Source organism: Somniosus microcephalus, unplaced genomic scaffold (genome assembly GCF_052327205.1).
Source record: "Somniosus microcephalus isolate GS21.2 unplaced genomic scaffold, FLI_Smic_1.0 unresolved_chr3, whole genome shotgun sequence".
In the NCBI taxonomy this organism is placed as follows: Eukaryota; Metazoa; Chordata; class Chondrichthyes; order Squaliformes; family Somniosidae; genus Somniosus; species Somniosus microcephalus.
The window spans coordinates 49,702,078-49,723,514 of NW_028225181.1; the positions used below are offsets into that span (position 1 = coordinate 49,702,078).

Below are 21,437 nucleotides of genomic sequence, written 5' to 3' on the forward strand. Positions count from 1 at the left end.
CACACTGGGGAACAGAGGGATAGAGAGGGAACACACTGGGGAACAGAGGGGTAGAGAGGGAACACACTGTGGAACAGAGGGATAGAGAGGGAACACACTGGGGAACAGAGGGATAGAGAGGGAACACACTGGGGAACAGAGGGATAGAGAGGGAACACACTGGGGAACAGAGGGATAGAGAGGGAACACACTGGGGAACAGAGGGATAGAGAGGGAACACACTGGGGCACAGAGGGATAGAGAGGGAACACACTGGGGAACAGAGGGATAGAGAGGGAACACACTGGGGAACAGAGGGATAGAGAGGGAACACACTGGGGAACAGAGGGATAGAGAGGGAACATACTGGGGAACAGAGGGATAGAGAGGGAACACACTGGGGAACAGAGGGATAGAGAGGGAACACACTGGGGAACAGAGGGATAGAGAGGGAATACACTGGGGAACAGGGATAGAGAGGGAACACACTGGGGAACAGAGGGATAGAGAGGGAACACACTGGGGAATAGAAGGATAGAGAGGGAACACACTGGGGAACAGAGGGATAGAGAGGGAACACACTGGGGAACAGAGGGATAGAGAGGGAACACACTGGGGAACAGAGGGATAGAGAGGGAACACACTGGGGAACAGAGGGATAGAGAGGGAACACACTGGGGAACAGAGCGATGGAGAGGGAACACACTGGGGAACAGAGGGATAGAGAGGGAACACACTGGGGAACAGAGCGATGGAGAGGGAACACACTGGGGAACAGAGGGATAGAGAGAGAACACACTGGGGAACAGAGGGATAGAGAGGGAACACACTGGGGAACAGGGATAGAGAGGGAACACACTGGGGAACAGAGGGATAGAGAGGGAACACACTGGGGAACAGAGGGATAGAGAGGGAACACACTGGGGAACAGAGGGATAGAGAGGGAACACACTGGGGAACAGAGGGATAGAGAGGGAACACACTGGGGAACAGAGCGATGGAGAGGGAACACACTGGGGAACAGAGGGATAGAGAGGGAACACACTGGGGAACAGGGATAGAGAGGGAACACACTGGGGAACAGAGGGATAGAGAGGGAACACACTGGGGAACAGAGGGATAGAGAGGGAACACACTGTGGAACAGAGGGATAGAGAGGGAACACACTGGGGAACAGAGGGATAGAGAGGGAACACACTGGGGAACAGAGGGATAGAGAGGGAACACACTGTGGAACAGAGGGATAGAGAGGGAACACACTGGGGAACAGGGATAGAGAGGGAATACACTGGGGAACAGAGGGATAGAGAGGGAACACTGGGGAACAGAGGGAGAGAGAGGGAACACACTGGGGCACAGAGGGATAGAGAGGGAACACACTGTGGAACAGAGGGATAGAGAGGGAACACACTGGGGAACAGGGATAGAGAGGGAATACACTGGGGAACAGAGGGATAGAGAGGGAACACTGGGGAACAGAGCGATAGAGAGGGAACACACTGGGGAACAGAGCGATGGAGAGGGAACACACTGGGGAACAGAGGGATAGAGAGAGAACACACTGGGGAACAGAGGGATAGAGAGGGAACACACTGGGGAACAGAGGGATAGAGAGAGAACACACTGGGGAACAGAGGGATAGAGAGGGAACACACTGGGGAACAGAGGGATAGAGAGAGAACACACTGGAGAACAGAGGGATAGAGAGGGAACACACTGGGGAACAGAGGGATAGAGAGGGAACACACTGGAGAACAAAGGGATAGAGAGGGAACACACTGGGGAACAGAGTGATAGAGAGGGAACACACTGGGGAACAGAGGGATAGAGAGGGAACACACTGGGGAACAGAGGGATAGAGAGGGAACACACTGGGGAACAAAGGGATAGAGAGGGAACACACTGTGGAACAGAGGGATAGAGAGGGAACGCACTGGGGAACAGAGGGATAGAGAGGGAACACACTGGGGAACAGAGGGGTAGAGAGGGAACACACTGGGGAACAGAGGGATAGAGAGGGAATACACTGGGGTACAGAGGGATAGAGAGGGAATACACTGGGGTACAGAGGGATAGAGAGGGAACACACTGGGGAACAGAGGGATAGAGAGAGAACACACTTGGGAACAGAGGGATAGAGAGGGAACACACTGAGGAACGGAGGGAGAGAGAGGGAACACACTGGGGAATAGAGGGATAGAGAGGGAACACACTGGGGAACAGAGGGATAGAGAGGGAACACACTGGGGAACAGGGATAGAGAGGGAACACACTGGGGAACAGAGGGATAGAGAGTGAACACACTGGGGAATAGAGGGATAGAGAGGGAACACACTGGGGAACAGAGGGATAGAGAGGGAACATACTGGGGAACAGGGATAGAGAGGGAACACACTGGGGAACAGAGCGATAGAGAGGGAACACACTGGGGCACAGAGGGATGGAGAGGGGACAGACTGGGGAGCAGAGGGATAGAGAGGGAACACACTGGGGAACAGAGGGATAGAGAGGGAACACACTGGGGAACAGAGGGATAGAGAGGGAACACACTGGGGAACAGAGGGATAGAGAGGGAACACACTGGGGCACAGAGGGATAGAGAGGGAACACACTGGGGAACAGAGGGATAGAGAGAGAACAAACTGGGGAACAGAGGGATAGAGAGGGAACACACTGGGGAACAGGGATAGAGAGGGAACACACTGGGGAACAGAGGGATAGAGAGGGAACACACTGGGGAGCAGAGGGATAGAGAGGGAACACACTGGGGAACAGAGGGATAGAGAGGGAACACACTGGGGAACAGAGGGATAGAGAGGGAACACACTGTGGAACAGAGGGATAGAGAGGGAACACACTGGGGAACAGAGTGATAGAGAGGGAACACACTGGGGAACAGGGATAGAGAGGGAACACACTGGGGAACAGAGGGATAGAGAGGGAACACACTGGGGAACAGAGGGATAGAGAGGGAGCACACTGGGGCACAGAGGGATAGAGAGGGAACACACTGGGGAACAGAGGGATAGAGAGGGAACACACTGGGGAACAGAGTGATAGAGAGGGAACACACTGGGGAACAGGGATAGAGAGGGAACACACTGGGGAACAGAGGGATAGAGAGGGAACACACTGGGGAACAGAGGGATAGAGAGGGAGCACACTGGGGAACAGAGGGATAGAGAGGGAACACACTGGCGAACAGAGGGATAGAGAGGGAACACACTGGGGAACAAAGGGATAGAGAGGGAACACTGGGGAACAGAGGGATAGAGAGGGAACACACTGGGGAACAGAGGAATAGAGAGGGAACTCACTGGGGAACAGAGGGATAGAGAGGGAACACACTGTGGAACAGAGGGATAGAGAGGGAACACACTGGGGAACAGGGATAGAGAGGGAATACACTGGGGAACAGAGGGATAGAGAGGGAACACACTGGGGAAGGATATGGAGTGGGACGTACTTCACTGTTATACATTACCTCTGTGTCAGTGATGCACGTTTTGAGCACTACGGAGAAGAAGAGAGAGAGTTTTCAGAAACCAGCAGATTAAATACAAGAGCAGTCCCAACTCTAGAATCTCCCTGGCCTCTCGGCCCCTGCCAATCTCTGGAACCACCTCCAGCACCTACAACACTCCCTATCTCTCTAACTCCTCCATCCTCAACAACCCTCCCTATCTCTGTAACCTCCTCCAGCCCCTACAACCCTCCCTATCTCTGTAACCTCCTCCAGCCCCTACAACCCTCCCTATCTCTGTAACCTCCTCCAGGCCCTACAACCCTCCCTATCTCTGCACTCCTCCAGTTCTGGCCTCTTGAGCATCCCCGATTTTAATCGCTCCACCATTGGCGGCCGTGCCTTCAGCTGCCTGGGCCCCAAGCTCTGGAATTCCCTCCCTAAACCTCTCCGCCTCTCTCTCCTCCTTTAAGACGCTCCTTAAATCCGACCTCTTTGACCTGGCTTTCCATCTCCTGTCCCTAATATCTCCTTATGTTTGATAATCGCCCCTGTGAAGCATCTTGGGACTCCCTCCTTCTCTCTCTCTCTCTCTCTCTTTCCTTCCCTCTCCCCCTACATCTGTCCCTCCCTCCCCCTCTCACCCCTCCCTCCCTCACTCCCCCTCCCATCATCCCTTCCTCTCCCCATCCCTCCTCTCCCCCTCCCTCTCTCACTCGCTCCATCATTCTCTCCCTCCCTCTCTCCCTCCCTCCCTCCCACTCCCTCTTTCTCCCCATCCCACCCTCTCTCCCTCCCCCTCCCACCCTCCTTCTCTCTCTCCCTCCCTCTCTCCCTCCTTCCCACTCCCTTTCTCCCCATCCCTCCCTCTCTCCCTCCCCCTCGCTCTCCCTCCCTCTCCCTCTCTCTCTCTCCCTCCCTGTCTCTCTCCCTCCCACCCCCTCCATCTCTCTCTCCCTCTCTCCCTCCATTCATCACTCCCTCCCTTCCGCTCCGCTTCACACCCTCCCTCACGCAGCCGGAGACCCACCGCAGGCTGCAACCTTACCTGTCTTGAAACAGGACAGCTGGATGGGTTCCTCCTTGTTGCGCCCCTGCAATAAACAGACGGTGGTGGCGACAACAATCAAGAACAAGATGGCAGAAATGACGGCCAGAGAAACTGAGGTGGAGTCTGCAAGACAAAGGACATTATTCAACACGACTCACAAAATGGACGCCTCACAAAATGGCCACCTCGCAAAATGGTCTCCACCCAAGATGGCTGCCTCATCCTTCCTCACCTGTTCTCTACCCATAGCCCTGTATCAATCCCAAACTAATCCCACTGCCCCGCTCTCTCCCCATAGCCCTGTATCAATCCCAAACTAATCCCACTGCCCCGCTCTCTCCCCATAGCCGTGTATCAATCCGAAACTAATCCCACTGCCCCGCTCTCTCCCCATAGCCCTGTATCAATCCCAAACTAATCCCACTGCCCCGCTCTCTCCCCATAGCCCTGTATCAATCCCAAACTAATCCTACTGCCCCGCTCTCTCACCATAGCCCTGTATCAATCCCAAACTAATCCCACTGCCCCGTGCTCTCCCCATAGCCCTGTATCAATCCCAAACTAATCCCACTGCCCCGCTCTCTCCCCATAGCCCTGTATCAATCCCAAACTAATCCCACTGCCCCGCTCTCTCACCATAGCCCTGTATCAATCCCCAAACTAATCCCACTGCCCCGCTCTCTCCCCATAGCCCTGCATTAATCCCCAAACTAATCCCACTGCCCCACTCTCTCCCGATAGCCCTGTATCAATCCCAAACTAATCCCACTGCCCCACTCTCTCCCCATAAACCTGTATCAATCCCGAACCAAACCCACTGTCCCGCTCTCTCCCCATAGCCCTGTATCAATCCCAAACTAATCCCACTGCCTCACTCTCTCCACATAGCCCTGTATCAATCCCAGACTAATCCCACTACCCCGCTCTCTCCCCACAGCCCTGTATCAATCCCTAAATTAATCCCACTGCCCACTCTCTCACCATAGCCCTGTATCAATCCCAAACTAATCCCAGTGCCCCGCTCTCACCCCATAGCCCTGTATCAATCCCCAAACTAATCCCACTGCCCAGCTCTCTCCCCATAGCCCTGTATCAATCCCAAAGTGATCCCACTGCCCCGCTCTCTCCCCATAGCCCTGTATCAATCTCAAACTAATCCCACTGCCCTGCTCTCTCCCTATAGCCCTGTATCAATCCCAAACTAATCCCACTGCCCTGCTCTGTATCAATCCCCAAACTAATCCCACTGCCCAGCTCTCTCCCCATAGCCCTGTATCAATCCCAAAGTGATCCCACTGCCCCGCTCTCTCCCCATAGCCCTGTATCAATCTCAAACTAATCCCACTGCCCCACTCTCTCCCTATAGCCCTGTATAAATCCCAAACTAATCCCACTGCCCCGCTCTCGCCCCATAGCCCTGTATCAATCCCAAATTAATCCCACTGCCCGCTCTCTCCCCATAGCCCTGTATCAATCCCAAACTAATCCCACTGCCCGCTCTCGCCCCATAGCCCTGTATCAATCCCAAACTAATCCCACTGCCCCGCGCTCTCCCCATAGCCCTGTATCAATCCCAAACTAATCCCACTGCCCCGCTCTCTCCCCATAGCCCTGTATCAATCCCAAACTAATCCCACTGCCCCACTCTCTCCCCATAGTCCTGTATCAATCCCAAACTAATCCCACTGCCCCACTCTCTCCCCATCGCCCTGTATCAATCAAAAACTAATCCCACTGCCCCATTCTCTCCCCATAGCCCTGTATCAATCCCAAACTAATCCCACTGCCCCACTCTCTCACCATAGCCCTGTATCAATCCCAAACTAATCCCACTGTCCCGCTCTCTCCCCATAGTCCTGCATCAATCCTAAACTAATCCCACTGCCCCATTCTCTCCCCATAGCCCTGTATCAATCCCAACCGAGTCCCACTGCCCCATTCTCTCCCCATAGCCCTGTATCAATCCCAATCTAATCCCACTGCCCCATTCTCTCCCCATAGCCCTGTATCAATCCCAAACTAATGCCACTGCCCCGCTCTCACCCCATAGCCCTGTATCAAACACAAACTAATCACACTGCCCTGCTCTCTCCCCATAGCCCTGTATCAATCCCAAACTAATCCCACTGCCCCGCTCTCTCCCCATAGCCCTGTATCAATCCCAAACCAATCCTACTGCCCCGCTCTCTCCCAATAGCCCTGTATCAATCCCAAACTAATCCCACTGCCCCGCTCTCTCCCCATAGCACTGTATCAATCCCAAACTAATCCCACTACCTGCGCTCTCCCCATAGCCCTGTATCAATCCCAAACTAATTCCACTGTCTGCTCTCTCCCCATAGCCCTGTATCAACCCCAAACTAATCCCACACCCCACTCTCTCCCCATATCCCTGTATCAATCCCAAACTAGTCCCACTGCCCCGCTCTCTCCCCATAGCCCTGTATCAACCCCAAACTAATCCCACACCCCACTCTCTCCCCATAGCACTGTATCAATTCCAAACCAATCCCACAGCCTGCTCTCTCCGCATAGCCCTGTATCAATCCCCAAACTAATCACACTGCCCCGCTCTCTCCCCATAGCACTGTATCAATCCCAAACCAATCCCACTGCCCCACTCTCTCCCCATATCCCTGTATCAATCCCAAACTAATCCCACTGCCCCGCTCTTTCCCCATAGCCCTGTATCAATCCCAAACTAATCCCACTGCCCCACTCTCTCCCCATATCCCTGTATCAATCCCAAACTAATCCCACTGCCCCGCTCTTTCCCCATAGCCCTGTATCAATCCCAAACTAATCCCACTGCCCCGTTCTTTCCCCATAGCCCTGTATCAATCCCAAACTAATCCCACTGCCCCACTCTCTCCCCATATCCCTGTATCAATCCCAAACTAATCCCACTGACCCGCTCTTTTCAGTTTAATGTCTCACATGAAAGACAATACCTCTGACAGTGCAGCACTCCCTCAGTACTGACCCTGCGACAGTGCGGTGCTCCCTCAGTACTGCCCCTCCGACAGTGCGGCGCTCCCTCAGTACTGCCCCTCCGACAGTGCAGGGCTCCCTCAGTACTGCCCCTTCGACAGTGCAGCGCTTCCTCAGTACTGCCCCTTCGACAGTGCGGCGCTCCTTCAATACTGCCCCTCTGACAGTGGAGCACTCCCTCAGTACTGCCCCTCCCATAGTGCAGCGCTTCCTCAGTACTGCCCCTCCGACAGTGGAGCACTCCCTCAGTGCTGCCCCGCCGACAGTGCAGCGCTCCCTCAATACTGCCCCTCCGACGGTGCAGCGCTCCCTCAGTACTGCCCCGCCGACAGTGCAGCATTCCCTCAGTACTGCCCCTCCAACAGTGCAGCGCTCCCTCAGTACTGCCCCGCCAACAGTGCAGCATTCCCTCAGTACTGCCCCTCCAACAGTGCAGCGCTCCCCCAGCCCTTGGCAACCGGGGTGTGTCAGCCTGGGATTATGGGGCTCGAGTCTTTGGAGTGGGGGCTCGAACCCACGACCTTCTGACTCCAGTCACAATGCACGTTTTTTTCCTCACTAAGTAATGTACTGCGAGCTGGGGGACGTTGTTGCTGGTTCCAGTTCAAGTTGTTGTGGTGGTGGGTGGGTCAGAGGGGTTCTTACCTGAGGCTCTTTCGCCCTCTCTTTTCTCAGGTCCGTCCCCAGTGAGTTGGCATTCTACGTCTGTTGTGGAGTTCCCGGGTTTAGCAACATTCCGACCCAATCGAGAACAACTAAATAGAATCGTAACATGTTAGGACACTTGTACAACAATCCCATTTATATAGCGTCTTTAACATAGAATCATGGAAAGGTACAGACTGGTACCTGGGATGGCAGGAATGGTGGGGGAGGGGATCAACAATTAGCCTCAGTACCAGCTGGATTATGGAGAGCAGCCTCGGGAGCTGGGCTGCAACGTCCGGACCCTTTGGTCAAATAAGGACATAAGGAATAGGAGCAGGAGTTGGCCATTTGGCCCCTCGAGCCTGGTCCTCCATTCAATAAGATCATGGCTGATCATCGACCTCAACTCCACTTTCCTGCACTATCTCCATATCCCTTGATTCCCTTAATATCCAATAATCTATCGATCTCCGTCTTGAATATACTCAACGACTGAGTCTCCACAGCCCTCTGGGGTAGAGAATTCCAAAGATTCACCTCCCTCTGAGTGAAGAAATTTCTCCTCATCTCAGTCCTAAATGGCCGACTCCTTATTCTGAGACTGTGACCCCTGGTTCTAGACTCCCCAGCCAGGGGAAACATCCTCCCTGCATCTACCCTGTCAAGCCCTGTAAGGATTTTGTATGTTTCAATGAGAACACCTCTCATTCTTCTAAACTCTAGAGAATATAGGCCTGGTCTACTCAATCTGTCCTCATGGGACAATCCCCCCATCCCAGGAACCAGTCTGGTGAACCTTCGTTGCACTCCCTCTATGACAAGTAAATCCTTCCTGAGGTAAGGAGACCAAAACTGTCCACAATACTCCAGGTGTGGTCTCACCAGGGCCCTATATAACTGCAGTAAGACGTCTTGTACAGGGCCTTGATGAGACCACACCTTGAGTATTGTGTGCAGTTTTGGTCGCCTTATCTGAGGAAGGATGTTCTTGCCATGGAGGGAGTGCAGCGAAGATTCACCAGACTGATACCTGGGATGGCAGGAATGACGTAGGAGGAGAGATTGGGTCGATTAGGCTTATATTTGCTGGAGTTTAGAAGAATGAGAGTGGATCTCATTGAAACTTATAAAATTCTAACAGGACTAGACAGACTAGATGCAGGAAGGATATTCCCGATGGTGGGGGAGTCCAGAACCAGGGGTCACAGTCTAAGGATAAGGGGTAAGCCATTTAGGACTGAGATGAGGAGGAATTTCTTCACCCAGAGAGTGGTGAACCTGTGGAATTCTCTACATTCATTAAATATATTCAAGAAGGAGTTAGATATATTTCTTAAGGCTAAAGGGATCAAGGGATATGGGGAGAAAGCAGGGACAGGGTACTGAATTTGGATGATCAGCCATGGTCTCATTAAATGGTGGAGCAGGCTCGAGGGGCTGAATGGCCTACTCCTGCTCCTATCTTCTATGTTTCTATGTTACTGCACAGAAGGAGGCCATTTCGGCCCATCGTGTCCGCGCCGGCCAACAAAGAGCTATCCCAGCCTAATCCCACTTCCCAGCTCTTTGTCCGTAGCCCTGCAGGTTAGAGTATCCCAAGTGCACATCCAAGTACTTTTTAAATGTGGTTAGGGTTCCTGCCTCTACCACCCTTTCAGGCAGTGAGTTCCAGACCCCCACAACCCTCTGGGTGAAGAAAGTTCCCCTCAAATCCCGTCTAAACCTTCCACCAATTACTTTAAATCTGTGCCCTTGGTTTTTGATCCCTCTGCTAAGGGAAATAGATCCTTTCTATCCACTTTATCGATGCCCCTCATGATTTGATACACCTCAAGAAGGTCTCCCCTCAGCCTCCTCTGTTCCAAGGAAAACAGACCCAGCCTATCCAGTCTTTCCTCATAGCTAAGATTCTCTACTCCCAGCAACATCCTTATAAATCTCCTCTGCACCCTCTCCAGTGCAATCACATCCTTCCTGTAATGTGGTGACCAGAACTGCATGCAGTACTCTAGCTGAGGCCTAACTAGTGTTTTATACAGTTGAAGTATAACCCCCCTGCTCTTGTATTCTATGCCACGGCTAATAAAGGCAAGCATTCCGTATGCCTTCTTAACCACCTTATCTACCTGTCCTGCTACCTTCAGGGATCTGTGAACATGCACTCCAAGGTCCCTACACTTTTCAGTGTCCTACCATTTATTGTGTATTCCCTTGCCTTGTTAGCCCAAACAGACACTTTCTTTTAAAGACAGACTTTCAGACAAAAGGAATACTGTAATTTCTTAAACATTCATAGAGGCTTTGTAAAAAGACATTAACATTTATACTGAACCACCAGAGCATGCGCTGGGGTGATTAAGTTGAGGTTGCGATAGTCAATAGTCATCCGGCTTTCGAACAGGCCAAACTGGGGAGTTAGTTGTAAATGTGCCTTGGTGAACAACACTCAGCTTTAACAATGCCCGCATGCAACAGGACCTGGATGACGTTCAGGCTTGGGCTGATAAGTAGCAGGTAACATTGGTGCCACACAAGTGTCATGTAATGACTGTCTCCAACAAGTGAGAGTCTAACCACCGCCCCTTGACATTCAACGGCATTACCATCGCTGAATCCCCCACCATCAACATCCTGGAGGTCACCATTGACTAGAAACTTAACTGGACCAGCCACATAAATACTGTGGCAACAAGAGCAGGTCAGAGGCTAGGTATTCTGCGGCGAGTGTCTCACCTCCTGACTCCCCAAAGCCTTTCCACATCTACAAGGCACAAGTCAGGAGTGTGATGGAATACTCTCCACTTGCCTGGATGAGTGCAGCTCTAACAACACTCAAGAAGCTTGACACCATCCAGGACAAAGCAGCCCGCTTGATTGGCACCCCATCCACCACCTTAAACATTCACTCCCTCCACCACCGGCGTACCGTGGCTGCAGTGTGTACCATCTACAAGATGCACTGCAGCAACTCGCCAAGGCTTCTTCGGCAGCACCTCCCAAACTTGCAACCTCTTCTAACTGGAACGGCAGCAGGCGCATGGGAACACCACCACCTCCAAGTTCCCCTCCAAGTCACACACCATCCTGACTTGGAAGTATATCGGCTGTTCCTTCATCATCGCTGGGTCAAAATCCTGGAACTCCCTCCCTAACAGCACTGTGGGAGTACCTTCACCTCACGGACTGCAGCGGTTCAAGAAGGCAGCTCACCACCACCTTCTCAAGGGCAATTAGGGATGGGCAATAAATGCTGGCCTTGCCAGTGACTCCTAGATCCCAAAAGCGAATTTTAAAAAGATTTGACACCGAACCACATTGGGGACAGGCGACCAAAATCTCGGCCAAAAAGGTAGGTGCTAAGCAGAGTCTTAATGTAAGAATTAAGAGCAGGCCCCTTGAGCCTGCTCCTCCTGATCTTCGACCTCAGTGGTAGGACACTGAGAAGTGCAGAGGATCAGAGGGACCTTGGAGTGCATGTCCACAGATCCCTGAAGATAGCAGGACAGGTAGATAAGGTGGTTAAGAAGGCATACAGAATGCTTGCCTTTATTAGCCGTGGCAGAGAATATAAGAGCAGGGGGTTATGCTTCAACTGTATAAAACACTAGTTAGGCCTCAGCTAGAGTACTGCGTGCAGTTCTGGTCACCACATTACAGGAAAGATGTGATTGCACTAGAGAGGTACAGAGGAGATTTACAAGGATGTTGCCGGAAGTAGAGAATCTTAGCTATGAGGAAGGACTGGATAGGCTGGGTCTGTTTTCCTTGGAACAGAGGAGGCTGAGGAGAGAACTTATTGAGGTGTATAAAATTATGAGGGGCCTAGATAAATTGATAGAAAGGACCTATTTCCCTTAGCAGAGGGGTGAATAACCAGGGGGCACAGATTTAAAGTAATTGGGGGAAGGGTTGGAGGGGATTTGAGGGGAAATGTCTTCACCCAGAGGGTTGTGGGGGTCTGGAACTCACTGCCTGAAAGGGTGGTAGAGGCAGGAACCCCAACCACATTTAAAAAGTACTTGGATGTGCCCTTGGGATGCTCGAACCTGCAGGGCTACGGACCGAGAGCTGGGAAGTGGGATTAGGCTGGGATAAGCTCTTTGTCGGCCGGCGCGGACACGATGGGCCAAAGTGGCCTCCTTCCGCGCTGTCACTTTCTAAGATTCTATGAGACACTGCCTTTAAAGTAGTAAAATGTCCCAAGGCGCTTAACAGGAGCGAGTATCAGACAAAATCTGACACCGAGCCATATAAGGAGATATTAGGGACAGGTGACCAACAGGAGGAGAGAGAGGCGGAGAGGGTTAGGGAGGGAGTTCCAGGGCATCGGGCCCAGGCAGCTGAGGCATGGCTGCCAATGGTGGAGCGATGGAAATCGGGGATGCTCAAGAGGGCAGAATCAGAGGAGCGCAGAGATCTCGGAGCTTTGTAGGGGCTGGAGGAGGTTACAGAGATAGGGAGGGTTGTAGGGGCTGGAGGAGGTTACAGAGATAGGGAGGGTTGTAGGGGCTGGAGGAGGTTACAGAGATAGGGAGGGTTGTAGGGGCTGGAGGAGGTTACAGAGATAGGGAGGGTTGTAGGGGCTGGAGGAGGTTACAGCGATAGGGAGGGATGTAGGGGCTGGAGGAGGTTACAGGGATAGGGAGGGTTGTAGGGGCTGGAGGAGGTTACAGCGATAGGGAGGGTTGTAGGGGCTGGAGGAGGTTACAGAGATAGGGAGGGTTGTAGGGGCTGGAGGAGGTTACAGAGATAGGGAGGGTTGTAGGGGCTGGAGGAGGTTACAGAAATAGGGAGGGTTGTAGGGGCTGGAGGAGGTTACAGAGATAGGGAGGGTTGTAGGGGCTGGAGGAGGTTACAGAGATAGGGAGGGTTGTAGGGGTTGGAGGAGGTTATAGAGTTAGGGAGGGTTGTAGGGGCTGGAGGAGGTTACAGAGATAGGGAGGGTTGTAGGGGTTGGAGGAGGTTATAGAGTTAGGGAGGGTTGTAGGGGCTGGAGGAGGTTACAGAGATAGGGAGGGTTGTAGGGGCTGGAGGAGGTTACAGCGATAGGGAGGGTTGTAGGGGCTGGAGGAGGTTACAGCGATAGGGAGGGTTGTAGGGGCTGGAGGAGGTTACAGAGATAGGGAGGGTTGTAGGGGCTGGAGGAGGTTACAGAGATAGGGAGGGTTGTAGGGGCTGGAGGAGGTTACAGCGATAGGGAGGGTTGTAGGGGCTGGAGTAGGCTACAGAAATAGCAGGGTTGTGGGGCTATAGGAGGTTACAGAGATATGGAGGGTTGTAGGGGCTGGAGGAGGTTATAGAGTTAGGGAGGGTTGTAGGGGCTGGAGGAGGTTACAGAGATAGGGAGGGTTGTAGGGGCTGGAGGAGGTTACAGAAATAGGGAGGGTTGTAGGGGCTGGAGGAGGTTACAGAGATAGGGAGGGTTGTAGGGGCTGGAGGAGGTTACAGAGATAGGGAGGGTTGTAGGGGCTGGAGGAGGTTACAGAAATAGGGAGGGTTGTAGGGGCTGGAGGAGGTTACAGAGATAGGGAGGGTTGTAGGGGCTGGAGGAGGTTACAGAGATAGGGAGGGTTGTAGGGGTTGGAGGAGGTTATAGAGTTAGGGAGGGTTGTAGGGGCTGGAGGAGGTTACAGAGATAGGGAGGGTTGTAGGGGTTGGAGGAGGTTATAGAGTTAGGGAGGGTTGTAGGGGCTGGAGGAGGTTACAGAGATAGGGAGGGTTGTAGGGGCTGGAGGAGGTTACAGAAATAGGGAGGGTTGTAGGGGCTGGAGGAGGTTACAGAGATAGGGAGGGTTGTAGGGGCTGGAGGAGGTTACAGAGATAGGGAGGGTTGTAGGGGCTGGAGGAGGTTACAGAGATAGGGAGGGTTGTAGGGGCTGGAGGAGGTTACAGAGATAGGGAGGGTTGTAGGGGCTGGAGGAGGTCACAGAGAGAGGGAGGGTTGTAGGAGCTGGAGGAGGTCACAGAGATAGGGAGGGTTGTAGGGGCTGGAGGAGGTTACAGCGATAGGGAGGGTTGTAGGGGCTGGAGGAGGTTACAGAGATAGGGAGGGTTGTAGGGGCTGGAGGAGGTTACAGCGATAGGAAGGGTTGTAGGGGCTGGAGGAGGTTACAGAGATAGGGAGGGTTGTTGGGGCTGGAGGAGGTTACAGCGATAGGAAGGGTTGTAGGGGCTGGAGGAGGTTACAGAGATAGGGAGGGTTGTAGGGGCTGGAGGAAGTTACAGCGATAGGGAGGGTTGTAGGGGCTGGAGGAGGTTACAGAGATCGGGAGGGTTATAGGGGCTGGAGGAGGTTACAGCGATAGGGAGGGTTGTAGGGGCTGGAGGAGGTTACAGAGATAGGGAGGGTTGTAGGGCTGGAGGAGATTACAGAGATAGGGAGGGTTGTAGGGGCTGGAGGAGGTTACAGAGATAGGGAGGGTTGTAGGGGCTGGAGGAGGTTACAGAGATAAGGGGAGGATTGCAGGGGCTGGAGGAGGTTACAGAGATAGCGAGGGTTGTAGGGGCTGGAGGAAGTTACAGAGACAGGGAGGGTTGTAGGGGCTGGAGGAGGTTACAGGAATAGGGATGGTTGTAGGGGCTGGAGGAGGTTACAGAATTAGGGAGGGTTGTAGGGGCTGGAGGAGGTTACAGAGATAGGGAGGGTTCTAGGGGTGGTAGGAGGTTACAGAGATAGGGAGGGTTGTAGGGGCTAGAGGAGGTTACAGAGATAGGGAGGGTTGTAGGGGTTGGAGGAGGTTACAGAGATAGGGAGGGTTGGAGGGGCTGGAGGAGGTTTCAGAGATTGGGAGGGTTGTAGTGGCTGGAGGAGATTACAGGGATAGGGATGGTTGTAGGGGCTGGACGTGGTTACAGAGATAGGGAGCGTTGTAGGGGCTGGAGGAGGTTACAGAGATAGGGAGGGTTGTAGGGCTGGAGGAGATTCCAGAGATAGGGAGGGTTGTAGGGGCTGGAGGAGGTTACAGAGATAGGGAGGGTTGTAGGGGCTGGAGGAGGTTACAGAGATAGGGAGGGTTGTAGGGGCTGGAGGAGGTTACAGAGATAGGGAGGGTTGTAGGGGCTGGAGGAGGTTACAGAGATAGGGAGGGTTGTAGGGGCTGGAGGAGGTTACAGAGATAGGGAGGGTTGTAGGGCTGGAGGAGATTACAGAGATAGGGAGGGTTGTAGGGGCTGGAGCAGGTTACAGAGATAGGGAGGGTTGTAGGGGCTGGAGGAGGTTACAGAGATAGGGAGGGTTGTAGGGCTGGAGGAGATTACAGAGATAGGGAGGGTTGTAGGGGCTGGAGGAGGTTACAGAGATAGGGAGGGTTGTAGGGGCTGGAGGAGGTTACAGAGATAAGGGGAGGATTGCAGGGGCTGGAGGAGGTTACAGAGATAGCGAGGGTTGTAGGGGCTGGAGGAAGTTACAGAGACAGGGAGGGTTGTAGGGGCTGGAGGAGGTTACAGGAATAGGGATGGTTGTAGGGGCTGGAGGAGGTTACAGAATTAGGGAGGGTTGTAGGGGCTGGAGGAGGTTACAGAGATAGGGAGGGTTCTAGGGGTGGTAGGAGGTTACAGAGATAGGGAGGGTTGTAGGGGCTAGAGGAGGTTACAGAGATAGGGAGGGTTGTAGGGGTTGGAGGAGGTTACAGAGATAGGGAGGGTTGGAGGGGCTGGAGGAGGTTTCAGAGATTGGGAGGGTTGTAGTGGCTGGAGGAGATTACAGGGATAGGGATGGTTGTAGGGGCTGGACGTGGTTACAGAGATAGGGAGCGTTGTAGGGGCTGGAGGAGGTTACAGAGATAAGGAGGGTTGTAGGGGCTGGAGGAGGTTACTGAGGTAGGGAGGGTTGTAGGGGCTGTATGAGTTTACAGAGATAGGGAGGGATGTAGGGGCTGGAGGAGGTTACAGAGATAGGGAGGGTTGTAGGGGCTGGATGAGGTTGCAGAGATAGGGAGGGTTGTAGGGGCTGGAGGAGGTTACAGAGATAGGGAGGGTTGTCGGGCTGGAGGAGGTTACAGCGATAGGGAGGGTTGTAGGGGCTGGAGGAGGTTACAGAGATAGGGAGGGTTGTAGGGGCTGGAGGAGTTTACAGAGATATGGAGGGTTGTAGGGGCTGGAGGAGGTTACAGAGATAGGGAGGGTTGTAGGGGCTGGAGGAGGTTACAGAGAAAGGGAGGGTTGTAGGGGCTGGAGGAGTTTACAGAGATAGGGAGTGTTGTAGGGACTGGAGGAGGTTACAGAGATAGGGAGGGTTGTAGGGGCTGGAGGAGATTACAGGGATAGGGATGGTTGTAGGGGCTGGATGAGGTTACAGAGATAGGGAGGGTTGTAGGGGCTGGAGGCGGTTACTGAGATAGGGAGGGTTGTAGGGGCTGGATGAGTTTACAGAGATAGGGAGGGATGTAGGGGCTGGAGGAGGTTACAGAGATAGATAGAGTTGTAGCGGCTGGAGGAAGTTACAGAGATAGGGAGGGTTGTAGGGGCTGGAGGAGGTTACAGGAATAGGGATGGTTGTAGGGGCTGGAGGAGGTTACAGAATTAGGGAGGGTTGTAGGGGCTGGAGGAGGTTACAGAGATAGGGAGGGTTGTAGGGGCTGGAGAAGGTTACAGAGATAGGGAGGGTTGTAGGGGTTGGAGGAGGTTACAGAGATAGGGAGGGTTGGAGGGGCTGGAGGAGGTTTCAGAGATAGGGAGGGTTGTAGTGACTGGAGGAGATTACAGGGATAGGGATGGTTGTAGGGGCTGGACGGGGTTACAGAGGTAGGGAGGGTTGTAGGGGCTGGAGGAGGTTACAGAGATAGGGAGGGTTGTAGGGGCTGGAGGAGGTTATTGAGGTAGGGAGGGTTGTAGGGGCTGGATGAGTTTACAGAGATAGGGAGGGATGTAGGGGCTGGATGAGTTTACAGAGATAGGGAGGGTTGTAGGGGCTGGATGAGGTTGCAGAGATAGGGAGGTTTGTAGGGCTGGAGGAGGTTACAGAGCTAGGGAGGGTTGTAGGGGCTGGAGGAGGTTACAGAGATAGGGAGGGTTGCAGGGCTGGAGGTGGTTACAGAGCTAGGGAGGGTTGTAGGGGCTGGAGGAGGTTACAGAGATAAGGGGAGGATTGTAGGGGCTGGAGGAGGTTACAGAGATAGGGAGGGTTGTGGGGTGGTAGGAGGTTACAGAGATAGGGAGGTTTGTAGGGGCAGGAGGAGGTTACAGGGATAGGTAGGGTTGTATGGGCTGGAGGATGTTACAGAGATAGGGAGGGTTGTAGGGGCTGGAGGAGGTTACAGGGATAGGGAGGGTTGTAGGGGCTGGAGGATGTTACAGAGATAGGGAGGGTTGTAGGGGCTGGAGGAGGATACAGAGAGAGGGAGGGTTTTAGGGGCTGGAGGAGGTTACAGAGATAGGGAGGGTTGTAGGGGCTGGAGGAGGTTACTGAGATAGGGAGGGTTGTAGGGGCTGGAGGAGGTTACAGAGAGAGGGAGGGTTGTAGGGGCTGGAGGAGGTTACTGGGATAGGGAGGGTTGTTGGCGCTGGAGGAGGTTACAGAGATAGGGAGTGTTGTGGGGTGGTAGGAGGTTAAAAAGATAGGGAGGTGTTGTAGGGGCTGGAGGAGTTTACAGAGATAGGGAGGGTTGTAGGGCTGGAGGAGGTTACAGAGATAGGGAGGGTTGTAGGGTTGGAGGAGGTTACAGAACTAGGGAAGGTTATAGGGGCTGGAGGAGGTTACAGAGATAGGGAGGGCTGTAGGGCTGGAGGAGGTTCCAGAGATAGGGAGGGTTGTAGGGGCTGGAGGAGGTTACAGAGCTAGGGAGGGTGATTGGGCTGGAGGAGATTACAGAGATAGGGAGGGTTGTAGGGGCTGGAGGAGGTTACAGAGCTAGGGAGGGTGGTTGGGCTGGAGGAGGTTACAGAGATAGGGAGGGTTGTAGGGGCTGGAGGAGGTTACAGAGATAAGGGGAGGATTGTAGGGGCTGGAGGAGGTTACAGAGATAGGGAGGGGTGTAGGGGCTGGAGGAGGATACAGAGATAGGGAGGGTTGTCGGGCTGGAGGAGGTTACAGCCATAGGGAGGGTTGTAGGGGCTGGAGGAGGTTACAGAGATAGGGAGGGTTGTAGGGGCTGGAGGAGTTTACAGACATCGGGAGGGTTGTAGGGGCTGGAGGAGGTTACAGAGATAGGGAGGGTTGTAGGGGCTGGAGGAGGTTACAGAGATAGGGAGGGTTGTAGGGGCTGGTGGAGGTTACAGAGATAGGGAGGGTTGTAGGGGCTGGAGGTGGTTACTGAGATAGGGAGGGTTGTAGGTGCTGGATGAGTTTACAGAGATAGGGAGGGATGTAGGGGCTGGAGGAGGTTACAGAGATAAGGAGGTTTGTAGGGGCTGGATGAGGTTACAGAGAGAGGGAGGTTTCTAGGGCTGGAGGAGGTTACAGAGCTAGGGAGGGTTGTAGGGGCTGGAGGAGGTTACAGAGATAGGGAGGGTTGTAGGGGCTGGAGGAGGTTACAGAGATAAGGAGAGGATTGTAGGGACTGGAGGAGGTTACAGGAATAGGGAGGGATGTTGGTGCTGGAGGAGGTTACAGAGATAGGGAGGGTTGTAGGGGCTGGAGGAGTTTACAGAGATAGGGAGGGTTATAGAGCTGGAGGAGTTTACACAGATTGGAAGGGTTGTAGGGGCTGGAGGAGGTTACAGAGTTAGGGAGGGTTGTAGGGTCTGGAGGATGTTACAGAGATAGGGAGAGTTGTAGGGGCTGGAGGAGGTTACAGAGATAGGGAGGGTTGTAGGGCTGGAGGAGGTTACAGAGATAGGGAGGGTTGTAGGGGCTGGAGGAGGTTACAGCGATAAGGGGAGGATTGTAGGGGCTGGAGGAGGTTACAGGAATTGGGAGGGCTGTTGGTGCTGGAGGAGGTTACAGAGATAGGGCGGGTTGTGGGCGGTAGGAGGTTACAGAGATAGGGAGGTTTGTAGGGGGTGGAGGAGGTTACAGAAATAGGGAGGGTTGTATTGGCTGGAGGATGTTACAGAGATAGGGAGGGTTGTAGGGGCTGGAGGAGGTTACAGGGATAGGGAGGGTTGTAGGGGCTGGAGGAGGTTACAGAGATAGGGAGGGTTGTAGGGGCTGGAGGAGGTTACAGAGATAGGTAGGGTTGTAGGGGCGGTAGGAGGTTACAGAGATAGGGAGGCGTTGTAGAGGCTGGAGGAGTTTACAGAGATAGGGAGGGTTGTCGTGCTGGAGGAGGTTACAGAGATAGGGAGGGTTGTAGGGTTGGAGGAGGTTACAGAACTAGGGAGGGTTATAGGGGCTGGAGGAGGTTACAGAGATAGGGAGGGTTGTAGGGCTGGAGGACGTTACAGAGATAGGGAGGGTTGTAGGGGCTGGAGGAGGTTACAGAGCTAGGGAGGGTGGTTGGGCTGGAGGAGGTTACAGAGATAGGGAGGGTTGTAGGGGCTGGAGGAGGTTACAGAGCTAGTGAGGGTGGTTGGGCTGGAGGAGGTTACATAGATAGGGAGGGTTGTAGGGGCTGGAGGAGGTTACAGAGATAAGGGGAGGATTGTAGGGGCTGGAGGAGGTTACAGAGATAGGGAGGGTTGTAGGGGCTGGAGGAGGTTACAGAGATAGGTAGGGTTGTAGGGGCTGGAGGAGGTTACAGAGATAGGGAGGGTTGTAGGGGCTGGAGGAGGTTACAGAGATAGGGAGGCATTGTAGGGGCTGGAGGAGTTTACAGAGATAGGGAGGGTTGTAGTGCTGGAGGAGGTTACAGAGATAGGGAGGGTTGTAGGGTTGGAGGAGGTTACAGAGATAGGGAGGGTTGTGGGGGCTGGAGGAGGTTACAGAGCTAGGGAGGGTGGTTGGGCTGGAGGAGGTTACAGAGATAGGGAGGGTTGTAGGGGCTGGAGGAGGTTACAGAGCTAGGGAGGGTGGTTGGGCTGGAGGAGGTTACAGAGATAGGGAGGGTTGTAGGGGCTGGAGGAGGTTACAGAGATAGGGAGGGTTGTAGGGGCTGGAGGAGGTCACAGGGATAGGGATGGTTGTAGGTGCTGGAGGAGGTTACAGAGATAGGGAGGGTTGTAGGGGCTGGAGGAGGTTACAGAGATAGGGAGGGTTGTAGGGGCTGGAGGAGGCTACAGAGATAGGGAGCGTTCTATGGGTGGTAGGAGGTTACAGAGTTAGGGAGGGTTGTAGGGGCTGGAGGAGGTTACAGAGATAGGGAGGGTTGTAGGGGCTGGAGGAGGTTACAGAGATAGGGAGGATTGTAGGGGCTGGAGGAGGTTACAGAGATAGGGATGGTTGTCGGGGCTGGAGGAGGTTACAGAGATAGGGAGGGTTGTAGGGGCTGGAGGAGGTTACAGAGATAGGGAGGTTTGTAGGGGCTGGAGGAGGTTACAGGGATAGGGAGGGTTGTAGGGGCTGGAGGAGGTTACAGAGATAGGGAGGGTTGTAGGGGCTGGAGGAGGTTACAGAGATAGGTAGGGTTGTAGGGGCGGTAGGAGGTTACAGAGATAGGGAGGCGTTGTAGAGGCTGGAGGAGTTTACAGAGATAGGGAGGGTTGTCGTGCTGGAGGAGGTTACAGAGATAGGGAGGGTTGTAGGGTTGGAGGAGGTTACAGAACTAGGGAGGGTTATAGGGGCTGGAGGAGGTTACAGAGATAGGGAGGGTTGTAGGGCTGGAGGACGTTACAGAGATAGGGAGGGTTGTAGGGGCTGGAGGAGGTTACAGAGCTAGGGAGGGTGGTTGGGCTGGAGGAGGTTACAGAGATAGGGAGGGTTGTAGGGGCTGGAGGAGGTTACAGAGCTAGTGAGGGTGGTTGGGCTGGAGGAGGTTACATAGATAGGGAGGGTTGTAGGGGCTGGAGGAGGTTACAGAGATAAGGGGAGGATTGTAGGGGCTGGAGGAGGTTACAGAGATAGGGAGGGTTGTAGGGGCTGGAGGAGGTTACAGAGATAGGTAGGGTTGTAGGGGCTGGAGGAGGTTACAGAGATAGGGAGGGTTGTAGGGGCTGGAGGAGGTTACAGAGATAGGGAGGCATTGTAGGGGCTGGAGGAGTTTACAGAGATAGGGAGGGTTGTAGTGCTGGAGGAGGTTACAGAGATAGGGAGGGTTGTAGGGTTGGAGGAGGTTACAGAGATAGGGAGGGTTGTGGGGGCTGGAGGAGGTTACAGAGCTAGGGAGGGTGGTTGGGCTGGAGGAGGTTACAGAGATAGGGAGGGTTGTAGGGGCTGGAGGAGGTTACAGAGCTAGGGAGGGTGGTTGGGCTGGAGGAGGTTACAGAGATAGGGAGGGTTGTAGGGGCTGGAGGAGGTTACAGAGATAGGGAGGGTTGTAGGGGCTGGAGGAG

At 53.9% G+C, this 21,437-nt stretch overlaps 1 protein-coding gene across 1 annotated transcript in view; it reads right to left on the minus strand.

Annotated features, from left to right (window-relative positions):
- Positions 1-21,437, minus strand: part of LOC147091419 (uncharacterized) — a 127,920-nt gene that overhangs the window by 40,657 nt on the left and 65,826 nt on the right. The window contains exons 5-7 of the mRNA XM_085976776.1: positions 8,130-8,239; positions 4,491-4,616; positions 3,464-3,492 (exon numbers count right to left, since the gene is read on the minus strand). Coding sequence (XP_085832902.1) covers positions 3,464-3,492; positions 4,491-4,616; positions 8,130-8,239 — 265 coding nt within the window. The remainder of the gene's footprint in view (positions 1-3,463; positions 3,493-4,490; positions 4,617-8,129; positions 8,240-21,437) is intronic.